Below are 22,853 nucleotides of genomic sequence, written 5' to 3'. Positions count from 1 at the left end.
GCAAGATAGTCAAAATCTTGATTGCCATCGACGAAGACGCAAGGGCACTTCTGCTACTCCATCGACCTGGTCCACGCTCTGCACGATCTTATTCGCTACGTTTCACATGCGGCTTTCATATGGCACCTTCTGCACCGAGAGTCGAGCGACAGCGCCATTTCCCGATCGAGCCTCCCAAGGCTCGCGACTATCTACAGGTGAATCTGTTCTTGATCATGTTGACATATCCTTCAAGTGTCCTTGTATGAGAAATAGCACATCGGGACAGGACATACCGCGAATATGCTCTCTCGAGTGTTCACAATCGGACGACTTACCCTTTCGAGCACCGTACGGGAGCTGTTTTGCGCACGTTCTCTTTTCGAAAAGATCCACTATCCTTCCTCATGCGTTATTCCTTGTCCGTACGCATCAGTCCACTTTTGATCTACCACATGCCGATTGCATGAAGGACCTTGTCTTCGTGTCGATCTCGCCATACCCGAGAACATGCGCAGCGCGAATGTGCTGCAGACAAGAATTATTGAGCATGGCATTGAGCATCAAGCAGTCTTCTGAGTCCTTCGTGGCACCACTGTCGCCAACCGATGCGCTCCATTTCGAGATTCTGCTTGCCTACGAAGCGTGAGGCTTAATGAAGACATAGTTCTGTGCTTCGCTCCGACATCGCCTTGGCTTCTGGACCGGAGACAATGGCAAGTCCGACTCCTTCAGTTCTACCTCCTGGTTACAAACCACCCATAGCACTCGTGGACGATGATCACCATGGAGCTTGGGTGCACATATGCAATGCATTTGGTCTGACAGTGATCCTTACCACTCTTGCCGTGAGAGTCTGGATTCGAAGGAAAATCAGTCCGCCTTTCAGCTATGACGATTACACACTCCTCGCTGCAACGATACTGGCCATGATACACAGCGGGCTGATGTTTGGAGTGGTTCATCAAGGACTTGGAACTTCGATCAATCTGATCGAAGATGCGGATCTCGTGCGCGTAGAGAAGGTGTGTGAGAGGGCGACCAATCTGCATAGTACCAGCTTACGATGTACTAGATGACTTATGCCGCCGACCTATTCTATATCTTCGCGATATACGCTGGCAAATGCAGTGTCGTACTGCTTTTCAAGCGATTAGCAGCAGACAGGAAGCATGTGGTAGTATCGTGGGCACTACTGGGCGGATGCTGCACTTTCGCTTTCATCTCTACGGTCCTGGTCGCATTGCGCTGCGATGTCGCGCGACCATGGATCCAGTATAACGCTGACTGCGGCAGCTCGAACGCGCAATGGAGAGCTGTGGCAGCTTTTGACCTCGTCAGTGAAGTCTGGCTGTTCTTGATCAGTATTCTGCTTGTATGGGGGCTGTATACGAAGGCGGCCAATAAGGGACGGGTCATCATGGTGTTTGGCATCAGACTACCGTGAGTCAATCGAGAGTGACTGTAGGGAACACATTAGAGCTGACCATATCAGTATTATCGCGATCATTGCTCTGCGACTGGTCTACCTCCAAGACGAAATCGAATCAGACAACCCCACCCTGGCCGCAGCAATACCAGGAGTTCTTAGCCAGGTCGAGATATTCTACGGTCTCATGACGGCGACAGTACCATGCCTACGACCTTTCCTTGCAGGTTTCGCTACGTATTACGGCGCCATGGGAGGAGATACCGTCATTGGAGGATCGCAAGTTGCATCCGGGGGCAAGAAAGATCAGAGCGGATCGCACAGTGGAAGCTTTCGCATGGGCTCTCTGATGCCAAGGCCGCAGTCTCAGTCGAAGAACAGGCGATCCATCATACGCGATAAGATGACGAGGTCGAAGAACAGAGATATGCCAAGCGCCAACGAGATCAACAGCTGGCGGCAGGTTCCCACAAACAGCAGGACGACGGCCACACGAGGAAGTCAATTCGTTGATCTTCATAACAGAAGTAGCTTGGGAAGCAATGATAGTACGAGGATGATCATCAAGAAGCAGGTGGAGTTTCGAGTTGGGAGCGAGCATAACACTGGAATCGATCACGAACCTGTCGACAATGTTGGAGGACCCCCGGACCGCCGGGAATCCTAGCAGGATACGATCTTACGGTTACACAGCACGTTCAATCACGAGCATGAGCTGTATAAATCCTCACAAGTCCTCCCCATACGACACCTATGACCACGATAACTCCAATTGGTCGCTCGGCTAAATGGTGCATGCAGGTCACAGTGGATCTTCCGAATGGACTCTGGTAGAGCTTGACCACTTCAAGTTACACAATACGATATGCATATACAACATGCCGTGTCCTTGACACTGACCATGTTCCAGATGTCGCATTCTTGCACCACCGCGTCACCACCCCATCGTCAGTCGACATGCAACTCTGGCTTGTTGTCACCGGCCTAGCAGCCCTTCTCGCCGCTGCAATCCACAGGTACCTCATACAGCCGTTACTACGATCACCATTGAAGACGATACCACTCGCCCATCCTCTTTGTGGCGTCACCCACCTCTACTTCCAATATCTGGCCAAGCAAGGACGCGAGCTTAATGCTCTCCACGCCGCACACAAACGTTATGGCCCAATAGTCGGAACAGCACCCAACGAAGTCAGCGTCATCTCACTAGAAGGCTTGCGTCAAATCTACACAAGCTGCACCAAGACCGACTTTTACCATGTATTTGCCAACTTCAACACCCCGAACATGGTCTCCATGCTCGACCACAAGTCTCATTCAGCCCAGAAAAAGATCTTATCCGGAATCTACTCGAAGTCTTACCTCCAGCATTCGGAGGATGTGGCGAGGATCTCGAAGATTGTAATTTGCGCTAGACTACTGCCGCTTTTGGAACATCTTGTGGGACAGGGCAGATCGGCTAATGTGTATCGCCTGATGCAGTTTGTGGGGATTGATTTTCAGACTGCGTTCCAATTTGGGGTGGAGAGGTCTACGAGACTGGTTGAGTATCATGGGCATGAGGGGGTACATTACAGCACGAAAGATGTATCAGTGCCTTACGACACGAATGATCCTCGTGATCATGACCTCCTCCCGGAAGACGAAATCCTCGAAATGTGCAAAGCCACCCTCTCATCACAGCACAAGGACGAGTCCAATACAACGGACCCCATCGTCTTTGAAAAACTCTACTCCTCTCTTAAAGACCAGGACAGCCTTGGCAAAGACTCCTCAAACGACCACGACGAAAATACCATCCTCCGCACCGCCTCCGAGCTGCGTGATCACATAATCGCCGCTCAAGAAACCACAGCAATAACTCTAACCTATACCCTCTACCACCTCTCGCAACGCCCAGACCTTCAGAGCGCCCTCCGCCACGAACTCTCGACTCTTGCACCGGGAGTTCATCCTTCCCCCCCAGACCTGGACTCCCCCCCCCCCTCCTCCACGCTGTCTTGACCGAAACTCTCCGCCTCCACGTACCCACACCAGCCCGCCAACCACGCCTCGTTCCCTCAGGGGGAATGACGTTACATGGCCACTCCTTCCCCGCCGGCACGGTGGTGAGTTCAAATGCATACTGCCTCCACCGGAACGTTGACGTCTTCCCAGAGCCACTGGCGTGGAAGCCGGAGCGGTGGCTAGGCGGCAAAGAGGAGGTAGCGGAGATGAAGAAGTGGTTCTGGGCGTTCGGGAGTGGCGGGAGAATGTGTCTGGGAAGTAGTTTCGCCATGATTATTCTCAAGCAGACCTTGGCGGGTGTGTATAGGGAGTTTGAGACGGAGGTGGTGGATGATGAGGGAATTGAGCAGGGGACGACGTTTATTGCGAAGCCGAGGGGGGAGAGGTTGATTTTGAGGTTTGGGAAGGTTGCGGGCGAGGGGGAGTGAGGGATGTGCAGTCTTCGATGAGAGACATGTTGAGCTTCTTTCTACTGTATCCTCTAGGCGACAACCTCTGCAACCGGCTTCCACTCCCCAACCCACTTCTTCACAGCTTTCATGAACTTGAAGAATCCCACATTGAATTCTTCGTGACCATACTTCTTATCCACGACTCGTTCTGGGAACGCGATTCCCGCACCATAGACTCCCGGTAGTCTCTCCAGCTTCCCTACCGCGCCATCACTGCTTTCTCGGACGTAGTTGAACACACCAATGTCGTGATCGAAGTGCGGCGTGATAACGCTACCATTACTCGAAAGCTTAATGGCAGGCACGGGATCTCTGTTGTATCCGATCGCTTGAACAACATACTCACACCCTGGAAGCTGAGATTTGTAAATCTCCTTCTCAGTCCCAGATTGGTACGCCACTTTCGTGAGCACTTTCGAAATCGAGCTGGAAGGCAACGTCTCAGGCTCTAGATTCTCCCTCGCCCAGACTGCCGCTTCACCTTTCAGACCCGTATTATCGCGAGCGATGAAGCCGTCTTCGTATTCTGCGTAGCGCAGTGGGTGGCGGGTGAACCACTTCACGTGCATATTCGGATGGGATGAGAGCGCGAGATTTGTGAGGTTCCGGAGCACGAGGACTGCGCTGTGAGAGGCTCCAATTACGGCTATTGTAGTGGGCGTTGATGAGGAGAGGATTTGGGAGAGTTGTGATGGCATTAGGGCGGTGTCGAGGTGGAGGTGCTTCATGCCTGCAGGCTCGAAGGGGAGTGGTGGATCCTTTGGCGAGGCGCCTGTACAGAGAACGAGGCGTTTTGTTTGGAGGTTTGTAATATCTTGGGCTGTCTTATTCTCAGAATCGATGTTGACTGTCCAAGTTGAAGTCGACTCATCCAGAGAAGCATCCGAGACTCGGCCCCGTTGTGTGATAATGCCCGGCGTCCTCTTCAAGCCTTGAGTAAGCATCAAACACATATCAGCTGCATAGCTTAGTGTGCAACCTTTCTCCTGGTCCAAATGTCGCAGATCCTGAAGCTTATCTTGTCGTCCATCCACAGGTACTCCATCACTAGCACTGGGCTCTTCCCACCGATCTCGTGATGGCAGTCCACTGACGATCTTCCGGAAAGGCGCAACGGCTGTTGCATAATCGATGAAGAGCTTCACCTTCGTATTCGAAGGCACTTCTCGATAGTACTTGTTAACCCGCCCACCATCAAACGAATCATCAACCCAAAGAATCCTCTCAACCCGATTCTCCAGAAGATTCCCAACAGCAGTAATCCCAGCAGGTCCAGCACCAACCACCACAGCCTCATACGTCCCAAATGGCCCAGACATCGTGGTAGCTCTTCGTGTGCTGGAGGGCTGAGTTGGCTTTGACATTACAGTTTGACGTTGAGGGAGTGATTGCTGAGCAGCAGCACTCCTCGCAGCAAACGCGCGGGTAGATAGAGGCCTGACATAGCGAGGAGCCGACACCACACCCCTAGATGGAGCTTGCCATGCTTGCCATGCTGATACTGAGCACAAGCACCTTCCCACATCGGATCCCGACGCCTGCAGCTTGCGTGGGCGTATAGTTCGCACTAGGGTTTGGGATGCGTGGCTGCTTGAGAGCTGTATCGCCGGGGGCATGATGACTGTTCAGCTTGGGGAGGGTTTGGTGTAGATAGACTGATAGACTCAGGCCGTTCACTCCAAAGTGAGGCAGTCTTCCTGGCCCAGCGTTGACTCGATCCGTAGAAGCCAAGCTATTGCAGTATACACAATGCCCTTCCACAAAGCACCATATCACCCTCTCACACCCAATCACCCTTGTGCAAGATAGGCTCGCGCTGGCTGCAAGGTGAGGTGCAGTCCAGTGCAATGCGTAGCCGATGACCCGAAGCCTGCGTGTCCTTCGCGGTTGAACGTGTTGCAGCTCCGAGGCGGCCGGTGTCTGGTTGGTCGCTAACCAGGTTTGCTGGTGTGTCTTGCTTGATGAGAGCTGATTGTCTGGAGATCGAAGGACAAGATGGGTTGAGAGATGGAAAAGATTCTTCTTTGTGAAGTCTAGATGTAGGGCGTGGCGAATCTGGCGATGCTTGGCAGCGTGGGGTCTGAGCTGATGGAGATAACCAGTTTGAAAGCATCCGAACGCACGTGAATGCGGAAAGATAGCCCTTCGAGGTTGCAGGATCTGCCACGAGGTCGGAAAGCGAAGCACACGGCGGTCAGGTAGGATGAAGTCGTAGTCAAAAAGGTCCTGATCGAATGATTCATCAATGTAAACGATGGCGCCATATTTGGCTCCAAGCACGAACTCCACAGTGATGTGGCGATTAGACATTACACTGACTTCTACTACCTCTACCCTTCAAGAATCGTCCATGATCCAGATGATCATAGGTAAACACTCTCAGGTAATCGCTTCATCAGAACCACCCTCTCGCATCCAGCTTCGCCGTCCTCCTCTCCGGCTCCATCTCCTCTCTAGGTCCCTTATACCACAAACACACATCACTGTTCACCGCCCCTTTGCCCACCGCAATATCGACATCGAAGATGCCGCACTCCCCGATACAAAAGCTCGCTCTAACATGTACGCCTCCCTTGCGCTGCTTGGCACTCTCGCTGAGGTAAGGTCCGATAAAGTTTGTGACCCGCCACGCGAGAGCAGCAGGTGCGAATCTCATCTTAAGCTCCCGTTCCCAGCCTTCAGGCTCGTCGTCTGTGATCATAACGAGAGCTGTTGAGGCGGGGGATCGCATGTTGGTCCAATAAGAAATGACTTCGCTGTCGCGATTTGAGCCTTCCCAGAGCGTCGTGAGCCACATGCTCATTATGATCGAGTCTAGGTTGTGGAAGTGCTTCAGGCTGGAAAGCAGAGGTACTGTGATTGGCGTAGGTGAGAAAAGGATGGAGCACCCTTTGTATCCGCAGAACTTCAGCTCCTTCACGGTGTCTGCATGGTAAGAGGCCAGTGTGTGCATCATTGGAGGCAGGGCCTTGCAGTCCCACTGCGGCGTGTATACGTAGTCTTCCGGTGGTGGTTGAAGCTTCGAAGGGCCCAGTGCGAACATTGTGGCCTTGTCTTCTGCCTCAAGTCCCTCGTTATCATCCTCTCGTACGACGTCGACAGCGTCAGCTCCATCCAAGCCCCAACTGTTTCCCAGCGGACTGCATACTCCGATCATAACGATCTTGGTAAGTGGGCACGCATGGAGAGCTCGAATGATCTCTCTTCTCTCGTCACGAGGCATGCCACCTTCGACTTTGATCGTCTTCAGCATGTTCATCTTGCTTGCAAAGTCAGTGATGAATCTGCGCCTGCTGTCACGAGCGCTTCTGTCTTGACACCAGGTTTCTTCGGTCTGTACCTCTCCACTCCCACTGTAGATTGTGTCAACTCGTAGTTCAACGAGAGTACGACCGAGATTGTCGACCACGGCTTCGACTCGACTCTTGATGTCTGCAGTCACAGGTCGAGGCGAGAAGAAGTGATCCATTGGCCAAGCAAGGCATTGGATGTTCGGGTGCGCCTCCATAAATCGCAGACCAGCAAGATCGAAGGACGAAGTTGCGTCGATATTGCCGGACATTGTGGCGTTCGTAGGATCGCGGAACGTCGTGAATGACCGATCGAGGAGGTACAGCGCCGGGGGTAAGATTGTGTCAGGTACGACACTGTTCCGGAGTTGAAATGCTCTCAGATGCGGGAAGCGGCACTCGAAGAGGCTGAGGAACATGTATGACCATGAAGCCAGGAACGCCGGGTCTTTCGAAGCACCAATCCGCAGGTGAGGGATGCTGAGGACCCAGTCGAGGTTGAGCGACGTAAGAGTGCTCCTGACACTTTGAAGCATGACAATAGCCACGTCAGAAGACGGCATCTTCTCTCGCTGCATTCTCTCCCAGAGCTGGCTACGAACGATCACGTTGTCGTCGCTTGCGTCAAATGCCTCTTCCCATGGACGGCTTGCAAGATCAGTTGAAGAGTCTGGGTCGAGCCAAGTGCCTCGATATGCATTGACAGCACGAGTACGGTGCCCGAGCATGTGAGCCCACTTCGCCTTCAAGGGCAAGTCTGTAGTCTCAGATATAGACTTATAGATTCTGTCGTCCAAGACAATTGTCCTCGCGAAGAGCGAGTCCAGGGGTGAGTATTTTGGAGTCTGGTGCAGCTGACGGTACTCTCCTGGGGATAGAGTTGGTTGCTGTGCAAGGTCTTGCAGCTCTAGTCGCAGAATGTGATGACGACCAATCTTGAAGTCCTCAGACAATGTCGATGTCATGGTCGTGTACATACTTCCACATCCATCCTGTAATGGCCTCGACAAACCACTTCTTGAGTAGTTGTACATGAAGCTAGGGGCATGCCCGCTGTCATACGATCTTGGACGAATGGGTAGTCGACGGAAGCGAACAGACTCCAGCCCAGACAAATCCAGGACCAAGGGCAAATGGTAGGGATGATATGGAAGACTGAGACAGAGGCCATTGCTGATTCGGCAGTTCTCGAGCCAGAGCTTGCGAATGCGAGCACACCCAGCTCCTTCCCGAGTACGCTCGCAGTCGAAGAAGCAGCGCAGGAGCGCATCAGTCAGATTCGGATGGCCAAACACAATCCGTAAAGTAGTGACATTCTTCAACTCCTTGACGGCGAGTGCGACTAGCTTGATTGTTCTAGGATCCGCTGAAAGTGTGCTGCCACTGAACGCGACATATGGAAGCTCCTGGAAGATGGCCGGTGGCGGCAGGTGACATCGATGCGTCAAGGTCTGAACACAAGCCGCTATCTCAGGCTTCTTGATGAAGAGCAGGAACTTCCTGATAAGTGGCGTGTCATCGTGATCATCGACGCCATCATCATGCTCGGTCTTGCAGTCCACGAGCTCGACTGATTTCCAGATCAGCGGAGTGGCGACCTGGTAGCACCATCGTGAGGCTAGATTGAGGGAGTACAGATCGGATTGTAGTAGCCTCTCGAGAATGTCTTGCAAGAGCTCTTCTGGGAGCTGGCTCAAGCGAGAGGCGGTCATGATATGTGCAACCAAAATGTGGCGGGGGATTTATCCAGGGCATCGCTTTGGTCGAGTTGACATGTTCGCGTCTTCGCCAAAAGACAAGCCGCGGTAGACTCAGGTTCGTGATGTAGGTCAGTCGCTGGTGAGATGCATTTGTTGAGCTCGTGAAAGTTGGTGATGAGAGACGGCAACCATGAAATGCGAGTGAAGCCATCACCTCTGACAAAAGTTGGTGCCTTAGGCCGAAACGCGGGACATGGATCCCCACACGACTCATGCATTGGAAAGTGATTCACACGACGACGTTTTGTTGACATGTGACCAAGACTCACAGCTCCTGACCTGACCGCACACTTCTCCAGCAACCATGGCGGACGAGCAGAACATCCCCGAGCGGCCGAAGGAGGCTGGCGAACAAGCAGCAGAAGGCGGCGAGAAGAAAGGGCCCAGCAAGAACGAGCTGAAGAAGATGCAGAAGGAGCAAGAAAAGGCCGAGAAGGCGGCAAAGCGCGCAGCAGAAGAGGAGGCCAAGAAGAAGGCGGATGAGGCCAGCGATGTGAGCAAGGAGGACTACGGACAGCTGCCATATGTGCGAGAAAGTGCTGGCGTGACACACGAAACACTGTCAGAGCTGGCAGAGCAGTATGGCGGGCAGGAGTTTGCGGAGGACAAGAGACCCAACGTCGTCTTCAGAGCAACTGTCGCCAATGCACGCAACCAGAGCGCCAAGCTGTCCTTCCTCAACTTCAAGCAGCACCCCAACAGAATCTCCGACACGATCCAGGCAGTGGTAGCCGCCAGCGACACACTGAGCCGACAGATGGTCAAGTTTGCCGGCAACATTCCCACCGAGAGCAAGGTCATCGTACATGGAGTCCTCAACACACCAAAGGAGCCCATCAAGAGCGCGAGTATACAGAACATGGAGGTCCATATCAGGAAGATCTACACCCTGGGCAAGGTCGACAATCAGCTGCCACTCCAGGTCGCCGATGCTGAGCGTGCGATACCAGCAGAGGGCGAGGAGAACGCTACTAGCGAAGATGGCAGGCCAGTCGTGTCACTCAACACACGTCTCACCAACCGAACCATCGATCTCAAGTCGAACCTCAACCACGCCATCTTCGGCATCAAGGAAGGTGTCCAGGATCTCTTCCGCGAATTTCTGAAGGCGCGCAAGTTCCGCGTCATCAACACACCCAAACTCCTCGGAGCAGCGACAGAAGGTGGTGCCAACGTCTTCGAGAGCACCTACTTCGACAAGAAGGCCTACCTCGCACAATCACCCCAGCTGTACAAGCAAATGATGATCGCCGCCGACTTTGAGCGTGTCATGGAGATCGGTAGCGTCTTCCGCGCCGAGAACAGCAACACCGCTCGCCACTTGACCGAGTTTATTGGCCTCGATCTGGAAATGGCATTCGAGGAGAACTACCACGAAGTCGTCTCGTTACTGGAGGAGCTTATGCTCTACATCTTCAACGGCCTTAAGACGCAATACAAGAAGGAGACTGACCTCGTTCGCGCAGTCTACGCCGTGGAAGATTTCAAGCTACCTGAAGCAGGCAAGGTCCCACGCCTCGATTTCGCCGAAGGTATCAAGATGCTCCGCGATGCTGGCGTGGAGGTCAACGACTTTGACGACCTTAGCACACCTGATGAGAAGAAGCTCGGTGCCCTCGTGCTTGAAAAGTACGGCTCCGACTTCTACGTCCTCGACAAGTTCCCGCTCGCCGTCCGACCATTCTACACCATGCCCTCAAAAGAGACGATGGCCAACCACGACGAGAAGAACCCCAACGCAGGCTACTCCAACTCCTACGACTTCTTCATGCGTGGTCAGGAGATCATGTCTGGTGCCCAGCGTATCCACGATGCAACATACCTCGAGAAGCGAATGCGCGAGCACGTCACACCGGTCGACCCGAAAGCACCTGGCTTGAAGGACTACGTCGACTGCTTCCGATATGGATGCCCGCCCCATGCTGGTGGTGGCATTGGTCTGGAGCGTATTGTCATGCTGTGGTTGGGTTTGCCCAATGTGCGGTTAGCGAGCTTGTTCCCTCGTGACCCTGGTAGGCTGATGCCTTAGATGAGTGTGATTGACAGCAATCAAGGGGAGGAAATGAAAAGCATGAGGTACGATGTCGACGACGGCGAATGGGACTCATTAGCACCTGTGTGCTACTTCTGCCAGAGGCAAAGGAGACAGCGATCATGGCAAAGTGAACATCGCAGCGCCCGACGAGCCTTACAGCGCCTGGGAAAGGTACACTTGCTCGGCCTCCGCGGTGTAGCTACGTAAATCAGCTCGGTCGTAGATAGTCACCATTCAAGCACCCAAACAGTTCGGATCACATCTCATGATACGGCATACCGAAAGCTCTGCGTTAGTTTCCCGCCCTGTAAGTCACTCACTGCAACATTGTCCCATTCTCAGCATAAACAAGGAGATATGTTTCTGTCATAAGATCCCATTCTTGCGTGGTATGGACGAGCTATGGAATCATCACGACCTCGCCCTAAACTGCACCATCGGCCCCCCCTCCTTAATACTCGTAAACGAATCCTTCAACTGAAACTCCCCCCTCCTGCTTCGACCCTCCTCCCTCCCAACCTCCCCCTCGCCCGGCGCAAGCCTCAACTCAAACAAAAACACCACCCTCGCCACCGTAATCATCAACTCATGATACGCCATCCCCTTCCCAATACAGCCCCTCGGCCCTACACTGAAGGGGCAGAAGGCGGACTGCGCTAATGCTACGCTGTCGGGCGATGAAGTGCCCAGCCAGCGGGAAGGGTTGAAAGTGAAGGGGGAGGGGTAGTAGGAGGCGTTATGGTGGATGCTGTAGTGGGGTACGCCGACGATTGTGCCAGAGGGGATGGGGTGGGAGTCGATGGTTATTCCGCCGGGGAGGACTTCGCGGGGCAAGAGGCCGCCGACGGAGGGGGAGAGACGCATTGCTTCGTCGATGCAGGCGCGGAGGTAAGTAAGGGAGTTGAGGGCTGGGGAGATGGTGATTTCCTCGACGTGTGTGAAAGCGGTCCGGACTTCGTCGATCAGTTTCGTCAGCGTGGCGGGGTTGTGGACCAGGTAGAAAATTGTCGCGGCCAAGGCTGTAGAGGTCGTGTCAGAGCCTGCGATGATGAGGAGATTGCTCTCCCCCCACAGTTCCGGCGTCGAGAATCCCGCGCCCGTCTCGGGATCTTTCGCTTTGAGTAAGTGGTAGAAGAAATCTTTCCGGTCGACGTCGAGACCCATTTTGGTCCGTTCAAGCGCTTGGCTTTTGGAGTATTGCATATACCGCGCTCTCCCGGCTGCGATTTTCCGGAAGAAGAGTTTGTCGAGGTGGTACTCGTGGATGGGGAGGTACGTCCCACAAATGAGATGACGATGCGCAGCGCTGCCGATTAGATCGATGGCGAAGCGGTTGTCTGGGCGCTCGAGCATGCCGAAGGCTTTGCCGAAGCAGAGGTCGCCCATGATGTCGAAGGTTAGGTAGTTGGCTTGGTCGGAGATGTCGATGGGGTGGCTGTAGCCTTTGGCATCGGCATTTGGGGCGACAGTGGTCGTGCCGCTGAGGGTTTGGCAGAATTGGCGGATGTGGGCTAGGATGTGGTTCTCCATGGATTTAATGGCGGCGTCGGAGAAGGCATGGCTAAGGACTCGGCGCTTGCGAGCGTGGATGGATCTGTCAATTGAGCTGTGCGTACTGGCTGAGTCCTTGGTGGCCCAGAAGGCTTGGTAGAATTTGGCTTTGCGGACGTTGGATTTGAAGCCGTAGATGTCTTTCAGGGCGGTGTTGGTATTGAATGACAGGCTATTCGGCCCGAATCGAACGATGTCGCCATATTTCTCGTGGCATCTCCAGAACTCCAGATGTCGGTCTCCGCGGAGGGCATGGTAGGTCTGGTATAGATCTGTGATTTTCGCGAGTAGGGGCCCAGGGTATTTGGCTAGAGGGTGGAAGTAAAGACGGTAGATGACCAGGCCGATGAGATAGAGTAGAAAGCTGACAGGCAGTAGAGCCAAAAGGCGGAAAGATGAGATGGCCAGCATACTGGGCAGAGGTAGAGAAGCAGGCAGGACCTACCTCGAGCGTGCGGGCACCTACCTGGGCTGGGGCTTCTTTATTGCACAACAATTGTTCTGCGCAAAGCCGAGCGCACGTGAGCGTGTGGTCAGCACGTGAGCGGATACTCGCGGTTGGTCAGTGATGTGTACGGATAATACGATGTAGCTCCGACAGGGCATATAGGTATCGATGATTCCCCCAAGACGCGTGCCCGCAGAGGAAGGTGATGTTTGGGGAATGGAAGGATTGTGATTTGTGGAGATTTTGCTTGAGCCGAGCGTCACGTGGGTGCTGACTCATTTGTGCCACGAATAGCCGTTGTTGACTTCCTCGTCTGCCAGGCCGGACTTGTCGCTCTTTCTTTTCTCGATTCTCCGTTGACGAGCTGACTTCATTGAGGCTGGTCTAGGGGGTTCCTTGAAGACTGCCAGCAATCATCTCATGCTCTGGAGCATATCGACATTACAGACGTTCTTTGGGCGTGTCGATGCATCATGCAAGCCACGTTGCAGCCGCATGGGCCTAGCTCACGATCCGGACGGCAGCTGTAGATACAGCGGTAGGTATGATCTGCCTCTCCATCGTATATCGTGACGAATCGCCTGTAAAACCATTGATCATCCTTCGCTTCTCATCATGAATCAAGGAAGCCCAGAAGACGGCATCCATGTGCTTATTGTCGGAGCAGGCCTCGGTGGTCTACTCCTGGCACAAGGACTCAAGAAGGTAGCAAGTCTTGCCAAGCCAACGAACGCAGAGAACTGAGTCTACTAGCACGGCATCAGCTTTTCCATCTTCGAGTCCGAGCGGTCTGCAGCAGTCTACAGAGCGAGAGAATGGTACAATTCCCCCGATCCGACTATGAAAGGCTTTTAGAGCTGACCTACTTAGGGGCATGTCAATCCAATGGGCACTTCCATTGCTATCCGACCTCCTACCAGAGCACATACACGAAAGACTCCAATCCGCCTCCGTAGACCCGCACTACACCTTCCCAGACACAGGCAACATAATGCCAGTCTACAACGCCCAGACCGGCGAGCGCCTAAAAGACATCCCCCTAGTCAAAATGCTCCGCGTCTCACGGCAGAAGTTCCGCGCCCTCCTTACAGAAGGCATCGCCATCCAATACAACAAAAGCTTCCGCTCCCTGCGAACTTTAGAGGACGGACCTGCAGTGACTGCGCAGTTCTCTGACGGCTCCTCCGCTGTTGGCACTCTCGTCGTAGGTGCGGATGGTGCGAATTCGATCGTGCGTGATGCAGTGTTTGCAGGGGGCGAGGGACAGGCTCAGCATATTCCGTATGGTGCGTGGAATTTGCATGTCTGCTACCACGACGCAGAGACTGCCCTCGCGATCAGGAAAGCGCTCAGCCCAATTTCCGCGATCTGTGTTCACCCAAAGGGACACTGGCTCTGGCTAAGCATTCAAGACGTCCCCGACCCCGACAAGCCCGAGACTTGGGTTTTCCAACTCCAATGGACGAGGAAACTCGAAGAGGGCAAAGAAGATATCAGCCACATAACCCTCGCCCAACTCAAGGCCCAAGCTGCTAAAGACTTCGCCGAACCCTTCCGCACCGCATGGACCAACATCCCCGACAACACACCCCTCCCCACCAACAACATCAGCATCTGGCACCCCCTCCCCATCCCCGACGACCTCTTCAAAGGCAAAGTCGTCCTACTCGGTGACGCCGCGCACGCCATGTCGTTCCATCGTGGACAAGGTCTTAATCATGGGATCGCGGACGCTGCGAAGCTTGTGGAGATGTTGGTGGCGGCGCGGGAGGGGCGGAAGGTTAGTGTGGAGCTTGCGGTGCTGGAGTATGAGGGTGAGATGATGAAGAGGGCGGGGGAGGAGGTGGCGGTAACTAGGGTCAATACGGAGATGATGCATGATTGGGAGAGGTTGAGGGGGAGTCCGTTTATGCGGAGGGGTGGGGATAGGAATGGGTGAGGTGGTCGGGTGCTGGTGTGCTATGTTCAGGTTGTCGTCACTACATCGCGGTCCTGCGCGTTATACCTCCTTCAGCCTCCAGGAGCTGACAGAGCATCGAACCGTCCTGTCAATCCGGCCCTTTGCCCCGTCTCGTTAAAGCGAGTGCACTCAATGCTCACAAAAACTAAAATCCTCCTGCTGCAACCTCGTCTCATGATCCTTCACAAACAACCTCCGCTCATCCATCAACTCCAACCTCAACTTCTTCGCCTCCTCCAACTCAATCGGGAAATCTCCCGCACTCTCCATGACATTCTCCGCCAGCTCCGGCGGCAAATCGCCAACCCTATCAAGCCCCAAGACCATATCCCGCCACCAATCTTTCTGCTGCGGTGGAACATTGGCAGTCGATGGGATCCGGGTGTAAGGATCTACCAAGAAGAGGGCCAGGATCTTGCGGTGGCCTGGTTGAGTGGGATCTTGGAGGGAGAAGGGGGAGACGCGGTGCTGGAGGACGTTGGGGAAGGTTAGGAGGCGGCCTTCGCGGGTGAGGACTTTGCCGAGTTCTTGGACTGCGGCGCCGCCTTGTTGGATGCCGTAGAGGCGCTCGAAGTGGCCGTAGTCGGATTGTTCGTAGGGTTTTTCGGAGAGATGTTCTGTGCTTGTTGCTTCGCGGAATGCAAGGTATGAGTCTGTGATGTTGTCGCTGTCGTAGTAGTACAAGGCGGAGGCACAGATATGTTCGTTCAGTTGTCCTTCGATGTGCCAGGCACCGCCGTCGTAAGTGGGCTTAGAGGGGGTGAGGTGGATGTTCGCGAGTTTGACTATGACTTGGAGGCCGCGGGTTGCGAAGTCGTTGCGAAGGTTGATAGTGGATGTGACGAGGTGGCTCGGCTGGGTGTAGTCGCGACGTGTGGCGTACTTCTCAGGCTCGGGAACGATCAAGATGCGACGCTGGTCTCGCCACTCCTCGTCAAGTTCGTACTCTTCATCCTCGTCCTCATCTTCGTCCTTCTCGCGTTCGCCTTCAGGCTCGATCCACGGTATATCAGTGAGATCGATTCGTGGTTCGATGTTGGTGCGTTCTGTTGAATTCAGAGTGGCATCCCACATAGGAATCGTCTTCGCAATGACACGTTCCAGCACTTCATACAGCGTCTTGTGCTTCTTCGGCTGCAGGTTGTTGATGTAGCTTGTGATCTTCACGGCATCATTGTCCTTGAATGCGACCTCACACGGCAACCACTGGAACTTTGCAGAGTAGAAGTGCGGGTCGTCACCTCCACCACCCCATCTGCCCCAGCTCGACAGACCAGCGAAAGAGTCGACTTTAAGGTCTTCGGGTGGTGGGATAGGCATGATCTCGCCTTTGCCTGTCCAAGCTTCGGAGTTCTCGAGCGGAACGATGCCATCTTCGATTCTCAGAATCCTTGATCGTCCGTAGAGAAGAGGGAAGAGAGAAGGGTGCACGAGATCGAGGACCTTCTCGTCCGAGTCTGGATGCCAGTCTTTCTGGTTCTCTGGAACGTCCTCGAGCGATGCAGCAGCAGCAGTCAGGTCCGCTTTGAGCTCATCTGAGATGATCGTGTCAGACTTGAAGACTATAGCATCCGCATCGATAGCAGGGATGAAGTTCCGCTCTGCTTGTTGCTCGGCGTAGTGGCGAAGCTCATCGATGCACTACATTCATGTTAGCTCCCAGTCAACCATCCTCATCGTTGGTGCCCACCCACATAAGCAAACATCTTATGACTAAACTGCTTCTCCGGCTCCTCCTCCTTCGACTGCTCAACCGCCTCCTTCCTCCACTTGCCCACAATCTCATTATCAAACACCTTCCTCGTCCAATCCGGCTTATCCGTGATCTGGGTCATGAAAGCAATCATAATGCGTTCCCTCAGCATCAAAGGCGTAGCGCTCCAGTCAGAGAGCGCATTCGGGAACCGAGGTCGAGTACCATCAAATGAGGAAAAGCTGTGATCCACGATGCTGTTCAGTGGTGAGGTCAATCCGAGAAGGTCAGTGGCGGGCTTGTTCCTGCCTCTGTTCATCTTCTCCGAGACACGGAGTTCGAGAGCGCTCATGCCGGCTTCAGTCATGATGGCTCGAGTTTTGTAGTCTGTGATTCTGGAACCGAAGGTTTGTAGTGTGAGGCGGTAGAGGCGTTGTGAGAGCATGCAAAGAGGGAAGGTGAGAAAGTCACTTCACATGTCAATCAAGTGCATGCGCCGCACAATCAGTGGCCATGAGGTGCGGTGGACGTCTTATATGTGTGCTGTGGATGTTCAGGCGACAATGTCCTAGTCGAGGCAAACAAAGGGGAAGTGGCTTGAAGTGTAGGCGGCAAAGGTGGAGAACAATGCACGGGCCACGAACATTTTTGACCCACCGTACCACTGACAGGAGCTGATGTGTGCCGAGCGACTGCAGGACCATTGGAATAGCACAATAAGTACCACTATACATTAAGACATTATCATACTATCAGCGACTGATGCAAAATCCTTTAACCCTTAGATCTCTCCGCAATTGCAAGAACGCTCACACACCATCTGCTAACCATTACCTCGCTACATCTCTCTCAAACGATGTCCAGCACCATCTTGCAGACAACCAGCGCGTCCATCATAACCAAAACATCAGGAACATCCTCAACCTCGCGAGGATGTCGCTCACATTCAACGCCACAAGGCTTGTAGCGGTATCCTCAGCGTCGTTGTCCTTCGCCATGCCTGGAATCCAGGATCTGCTCTGCGCATCAACCCCAGTGAGGGTACAGTCGATTCGACTCGGCGACGTCCCATGCAGCCTGAACACCTTAACCAGCCTCGACGATGTAGTAAGTGCGACATGTCTATTGTGTTGATGCTCTATCACAGAAGTCGTTGTTGGCCATGAATCCGTGCCAGAAGTGCATGTAGCGACATGAGCTGTGATCATCACAGGGACTGTCGTAAAGGTTGTAGAAATGGCTTCAGGTGGCAAAAGATCGCTCGCAGTGGGCTCAGGTAGGAGTGCGGACTGAGTATGCTCTACAGCTCTCTTGTGGATTGCGTGACCTTGGGCGTCCGCAGTATGGCCATGGGAGTCTGTACCGGCCTCTGCTAACAGTGCGGCCCATAAAAGGATGACAAGGAAGGAATTGAGCTGCATCTCGAATCAAGTAGAAGGTAGCGATTGTGTATGGATTATTGAGCAACATGTCGAACGCATGGAGGTGAGGTGCTTACGAGAGTGTGAAGTGGAATGCAGAATTGGTATTGTAAGTACTCACAAGATTCAGTGGCTCTTTGTACACAGCAGCAGGTATCCTTCTACCACACTGACCAGTGGTAGTCTTCGACTTCAGAGCACCTTCGTCCATAGTCTTGGTCACGAGCAATGGCGGTCGTCAGGCATCACGGTTTCAACCTCCAGAATAGGCTCACAGCCACACCGGCTGATGTTGATCGTTGCTGCAAAGCGCAACGAACCATCCTGGCGAGTCCCAGGATTGCGTCGAATCATGAGTAGAGAACACGCCGAGAGCGTAGTTAAAGCCACATACTCCTTGCAAAGAGGCGAATGGTCGCAGCGCTCAACCATTGCAATGGTCCGGTGTATGAAGACAAACCTCCGGCAACGGCTGCGTACAACTCAACGCCGTGTAGTGCACCAGCAACCACGTCTCATCTTTATTCATCTTGTACTCGAACAAGCCAACACTTTATCTTTCAATGCGTTGCTTCACATCCTCAACCCGAAAGAGCACCCAGACAGAAGTATACCCCATCTGTTGGATGGACTTGCCACGTGCCGCTGTCCACCGTTTGCTTGACGAGTTCGGTATGCTCTGCGATTCCGCACGCTGTGATGTTGGGCCCTTGAATCTCGCTGCGAATGTTGGAGAAGAGAATTTGAGTCACAATGGGGTTGTCCCAGTCTCGATTCTTGGCTGTGATGAAGAACTGGAGCGTTATGTTATCGAGGTAGGATGTTGTTGTGGCGTTGTTCTGCATGTTGGCATCCGTAACGTTCTCGGAAGTCTGGATGGAGGAGACCAGTATCTCGAGGGCCGTGATGCCAGTTGTATTGCAATTCATGGCGGTCCCGAATAAAGGGAGATCGAGAAGAGTTGATCGCCGCGGATGCTATTGTTGTCTAACTTCATGGTGAGGAGAAACTCAGCTAAGGAAGATGGGCTGGTAGCAGCAGGATTTAGCAGGATCTCAAGCTGAGGATGCTATCGTACCTGCAGCACGCGTAGGCAGCAAGACTGCGTACATCTTGGCACAATGTGCGTTGTCCTGAGCACAGCTCCCCAACTTCCACCTACCTACTCCCCTCGGACTTACCTCGTAAGGGCACAGCCGTTGGCATCAGGCATCATCTCTCTGTTCTCATCATGATGATCTGTCCTGACCATGCTCAGAGCGCGTCGTGTGATGACTACGAAGTGGCAGTGAGAGAGTAGGCAAAGTCGGTTGCTGGATTGTGGAGTGTCATGGACGTAGCAGTGCCTGACGTGCCGGCCTATTCAACAGGATGCGAACGGAGCAGAGGACACAGTGAAGAGAAAGAGCTGCGAGATTGTCAACGGGAATACAAGCACCGAATGTCGAAGAGAAGGACAGCAGGATGTGTAGTTAGCAGGTCAACATCAAGAGTCGCAGAAATGGCATGGCAAAGTGCCGACAATAGGACTTTGGTGTATTGTCGTTGCATATGATAAGTCGCGCTGGGCGATTGAATGCGGCAGGATTGATTGAGAACAGCCTGTGGTATCGCAGCCTTTGGTGGGCACGAACAAGCCGGCGTCGAGACAACACGCGGAAAGGTATCTGCTATGTAGGTGAGCCAAGGGAGTGGACATGTTGCTGGGACGCTGGACGCTCTAGGCAGGGTATGCCAGCCGTGTGTGAGGTATTCGGGAGCCCGAGGGGAGGGTGTGATGTGAGGTTCATGCAGGTGAGGATGAACGAAGGTGTTTGTCGCGGATGGTGGCAGCTTAAGCAGCGCTTTCCCACCGTTAAGAGCTGCACCTGCCCGCCACATCTCATCGCAACGTCGCCGCCACCACATTGACTGCAGACCAGCGCGCGGCAATACGTACTGTACACCAGTGGGAGATAGTACTCGACGATACATGTACCTTAGCAGGTCAACTGCAGGCACAAGTGCAAGTCCCCCCATCACATTCTGTTCAGCGGCGACAGTGGCGGCGGCGAGAGCAAGAGCACATCACATGCCTAAGCACGGCAAGAAGTCCACGGCAGCACGACTGCCGAAAAGTCGTCTCCCTGTCGGAGCGCACCTGCCTGACAACACCACGCGACCGACATCGCGAGCGACTAACCGCAGCACCACCGACTCGTCTTTCATTTCACGCGCCGACACCGCTTCTTCGACCGAGGACGGCATCACTATCCTCACCCCACCAACTCCCAAACCGCCCACACCCGCCAAGTCGGTCGCTACCGCCATGTCGACTTCTGCCTACTCGGACCACGGCGGTGGTGTAGCATTGTCCACCGCCGAGGCCAAATTACGCCGCCAGAACGAGCGCATCCAACAAGCAGAGGCGGCGCTCGCCGCGCCACCTCACTCCAACAACCAGCGCCCCGTGTCACGCGACAAGAACAGCAACAAGCCGGCGCACAAGAAGATGCCCATCGGATGGGACATTGCTGGCCAACATCCCGATGCCGAAGATAGAGTCCTCGCCACCGCCACCGAGCGCCGCATCAACACTTTCTACCCCTCCCTGTCGCGTGACACCTCACTCTCGCGCTCCATCTCTGGCATCTCCAACATGGCTGGCACCTACGACATGGAGCGCCACGATTCCATGCTGGTCGACCAAGGCTTCCAGTACCCGCGCCGTGGCAAACCAAGTGCCGACCAGCTCCGCCCGTACGAGGACAAGCCGGAAGTGAAGCAGAAGACTGTCGAGGCCACCATTGACAAGGACGAGATACACAAGGTGTTCGGCATAGATCTCCCACCACTCGAGTTTCTCCGCATGAATCCTGGCTATAACGATGCTCAGCTTCAGTTCGTGATGCACCCGAATGGCGACGTCGGAGCTCACATGTGGAGCATGAATCGCTACGTGTGGGAGAACATAGGAATCTTCTCCAACATCCGGAAGAAGGTTGAAGGTCAGCTGGGCTCTGATCGTCTCAAGGGAGAGACGGCGTGGCAGACACTTCAGAAGAACACCCTTGCCTACTTTCGCGCCATCTCAAAGCAGCGAGAACAGACGACCATGGGCCAGCCTTTTGGTCAGCAGGAGATCCAGCAGATCATGGGCCCGCCTCCAGAGCAGCCAGCGACCGCCACTATCGAGAAAGCAGAGTCACCAAAGCCACGCTTCTTCACCACCACTGGCAACCGAGTCGGTGTGCAGGTGGACGCGCAACGCCAGCGGGAAGAGAATGCGATCCGACAGCAAGCCATAGCAAATACACATGGTGCTGTGCGAATACTCCCGCAGCGCGATCTCCCAGTCGCTGTGCCGGCAGGTCCGCGTTTGTCACATCCTAATCAGTATTCCTACAATCCACCGCCACGTCCTGAGCTTCGCAACGAGGACCCATTCACTGTTCCTGTACCACATCCGACCTACGGTGTCTTCTCGGAGCCTCCACTGTCCGCCCCAGCAGGCAACTTTCAGCCCACCGGAACGGCCCAGACCTTTGGGGGGGCGCGGAATGAATATGTCCCTCCTCACTGGCGCCCGAGCGCATCACGACCCGCCCGTATGGCCGGCACTGGTGGTGCCAATGCTGCTTCTACGACCGCTGCGCCTACAGTCCACCCGTCGATGCTCCAGCCATACCTTGCCGGCACGGCCGCCACACCCATCCAACGTCAGTTGTCACTTGGCAGCGTGGGCACGCCATCATGTCCGAAACCAGTGACTCCAATGCATTCACGCGAAGCGATGCGCGATCAGCTGCGGAAGCTTGGAGAGACTGCGAAGGAGCGTAGCACCAGTCAGAATGGGCGCACCATACTATACGACCCATTCAGCAGCCTTGGCGACAAGGTAGATGGAGAGGAACCATTTCCAGACTTCAATCAGTCACTGGCTATCACCGCTCCACAAAAGGACCAGAATGAGCGAGAGTTTAAGCCTGCGTTCGATACCAGATTTGGTGGGTGGCGTGACTCGCAGCCCATGCTACCTACGCCTCAGCGACGCTTGGCTAGCTTGGGCGACAGTGTGCCTGACACCGACTTTCCGCAGTCATCATCCGAGACCCGCGCTACTTCTGGCACATACAGCGTGCTTCGACCATCTCATGCCAGCGAAGATGTGGGAGCTATGAATGTCTTCGCGCCACCTGCAGCCAAAGTCAAGAAACTTTCTCCCGAAGCAGAGCTCAAGGAATGGTACTTCAGCACAAGCAAGCTCGCCCGCCAAGAAGAGTTCTTCCAGAGCATCAAGACGCTTTCGCTCAAATCCGAACCTGACTCACCGATGTCGACTAGAACTCCAAGCCGCCTCGCTCACATTGGTGCCAGATCTGCAAAGGTGTCACCTCGGTCACGCACGACTGCACCCGCCGTCAACGGTAACACCAGCAAATCACAAGTGCCATGGGACGAAGGCCTAACGCGATCCCTGATTCCCGTCTACGAGAGCTTGGCCGCCTATGTTGAAGGTCCCATCGAGAAGCGCCGCGACTACTTCAGCAACTGGTCCAAGCCACCGGAGTGGGCTATCGACCGCGGCCCCAACGGCAACAACTCCTTCTTTGACAACACCTGGGGTCAACCGCCAGCTAGACTCAGCAGAGACTCGAGATATCGAAGCATCGCCGCTGACTCGCCTCGCTCGAGGTACCCAGGCGGCGGTGGTGGATACACGACTGGAGGTGTGCCGCTTTCAAGCCTGCCGGCTGTGAGTGGTGGTTTGCCGGGAATGAGTACTGGCAGGTTTGAGTTTGGTGGTAGTACATATTAGGAGGATGCTACGTGTGCTGCTGGCACTGGC

General features: G+C 54.3%; 11 protein-coding genes across 11 annotated transcripts; 6 read left to right on the top strand and 5 right to left on the bottom strand.

The window, feature by feature from the left end:
• Positions 1 to 692: 692 nt before the first annotated feature.
• Positions 693 to 2,075, top strand: CLAFUR5_14124 (uncharacterized protein; the record flags this gene model as incomplete). The annotated part of the gene is made up of 3 exons (XM_047913272.1): positions 693 to 1,004; positions 1,055 to 1,422; positions 1,475 to 2,075. 3 exons carry the CDS (start codon positions 693 to 695, stop codon positions 2,073 to 2,075), a joined length of 1,281 nt encoding a protein of 426 aa, XP_047769526.1.
• A 290-nt stretch (positions 2,076 to 2,365) lies between these two features.
• On the top strand, positions 2,366 to 3,412 carry CLAFUR5_14123 (Cytochrome P450 monooxygenase FGM1; the record flags this gene model as incomplete). The annotated part of the gene is made up of 1 exon (XM_047913271.1): positions 2,366 to 3,412. One exon carries the CDS (start codon positions 2,366 to 2,368, stop codon positions 3,410 to 3,412), a length of 1,047 nt encoding a protein of 348 aa, XP_047769532.1.
• A 65-nt stretch (positions 3,413 to 3,477) lies between these two features.
• CLAFUR5_14122 (Cytochrome P450 monooxygenase orf2) lies at positions 3,478 to 3,843 on the top strand (the record flags this gene model as incomplete). Its single annotated transcript, XM_047913270.1, has 1 exon — positions 3,478 to 3,843. The coding sequence occupies one exon, from the start codon at positions 3,478 to 3,480 to the stop codon at positions 3,841 to 3,843; it is 366 nt and encodes a 121-aa protein (XP_047769531.1).
• Positions 3,844 to 3,896: 53 nt separating this feature from the next.
• On the bottom strand, positions 3,897 to 5,231 carry CLAFUR5_14121 (Monooxygenase AgnR1; the record flags this gene model as incomplete). Its single annotated transcript, XM_047913269.1, has 1 exon — positions 3,897 to 5,231. The coding sequence occupies one exon, from the start codon at positions 5,229 to 5,231 to the stop codon at positions 3,897 to 3,899; it is 1,335 nt and encodes a 444-aa protein (XP_047769650.1).
• Positions 5,232 to 6,262: 1,031 nt separating this feature from the next.
• On the bottom strand, positions 6,263 to 8,869 carry CLAFUR5_14120 (uncharacterized protein; the record flags this gene model as incomplete). The annotated part of the gene is made up of 1 exon (XM_047913268.1): positions 6,263 to 8,869. The coding sequence occupies one exon, from the start codon at positions 8,867 to 8,869 to the stop codon at positions 6,263 to 6,265; it is 2,607 nt and encodes an 868-aa protein (XP_047769530.1).
• A 352-nt stretch (positions 8,870 to 9,221) lies between these two features.
• Positions 9,222 to 10,946, top strand: CLAFUR5_14119 (Aspartate--tRNA ligase, cytoplasmic; the record flags this gene model as incomplete). The annotated part of the gene is made up of 1 exon (XM_047913267.1): positions 9,222 to 10,946. One exon carries the CDS (start codon positions 9,222 to 9,224, stop codon positions 10,944 to 10,946), a length of 1,725 nt encoding a protein of 574 aa, XP_047769220.1.
• A 417-nt stretch (positions 10,947 to 11,363) lies between these two features.
• On the bottom strand, positions 11,364 to 12,914 carry CLAFUR5_14118 (Cytochrome P450 monooxygenase AKT7; the record flags this gene model as incomplete). Its single annotated transcript, XM_047913266.1, has 1 exon — positions 11,364 to 12,914. The coding sequence occupies one exon, from the start codon at positions 12,912 to 12,914 to the stop codon at positions 11,364 to 11,366; it is 1,551 nt and encodes a 516-aa protein (XP_047769221.1).
• Positions 12,915 to 13,566: 652 nt separating this feature from the next.
• Positions 13,567 to 14,890, top strand: CLAFUR5_14117 (FAD-dependent monooxygenase phnB; the record flags this gene model as incomplete). The annotated part of the gene is made up of 3 exons (XM_047913265.1): positions 13,567 to 13,656; positions 13,705 to 13,769; positions 13,822 to 14,890. The coding sequence occupies 3 exons, from the start codon at positions 13,567 to 13,569 to the stop codon at positions 14,888 to 14,890; spliced, it is 1,224 nt and encodes a 407-aa protein (XP_047769375.1).
• A 150-nt stretch (positions 14,891 to 15,040) lies between these two features.
• CLAFUR5_14116 (uncharacterized protein) lies at positions 15,041 to 17,049 on the bottom strand (the record flags this gene model as incomplete). Its single annotated transcript, XM_047913264.1, has 2 exons — positions 15,041 to 16,552; positions 16,606 to 17,049. 2 exons carry the CDS (start codon positions 17,047 to 17,049, stop codon positions 15,041 to 15,043), a joined length of 1,956 nt encoding a protein of 651 aa, XP_047769379.1.
• Positions 17,050 to 18,606: 1,557 nt separating this feature from the next.
• Positions 18,607 to 18,954, bottom strand: CLAFUR5_14115 (uncharacterized protein; the record flags this gene model as incomplete). Its single annotated transcript, XM_047913263.1, has 1 exon — positions 18,607 to 18,954. The coding sequence occupies one exon, from the start codon at positions 18,952 to 18,954 to the stop codon at positions 18,607 to 18,609; it is 348 nt and encodes a 115-aa protein (XP_047769365.1).
• A 1,142-nt stretch (positions 18,955 to 20,096) lies between these two features.
• Positions 20,097 to 22,823, top strand: CLAFUR5_14114 (uncharacterized protein; the record flags this gene model as incomplete). Its single annotated transcript, XM_047913262.1, has 1 exon — positions 20,097 to 22,823. One exon carries the CDS (start codon positions 20,097 to 20,099, stop codon positions 22,821 to 22,823), a length of 2,727 nt encoding a protein of 908 aa, XP_047769368.1.
• Positions 22,824 to 22,853: the final 30 nt, after the last annotated feature.

The sequence above is a fragment of the Fulvia fulva genome, chromosome 13 (genome assembly GCF_020509005.1).
Source record: "Fulvia fulva chromosome 13, complete sequence".
NCBI classification, from domain to species: domain Eukaryota; kingdom Fungi; phylum Ascomycota; class Dothideomycetes; order Mycosphaerellales; family Mycosphaerellaceae; genus Fulvia; species Fulvia fulva.
The sequence above is the reverse complement of the archived record's forward strand: the minus strand, read 5'-3'. Positions and strand labels throughout refer to the sequence as shown.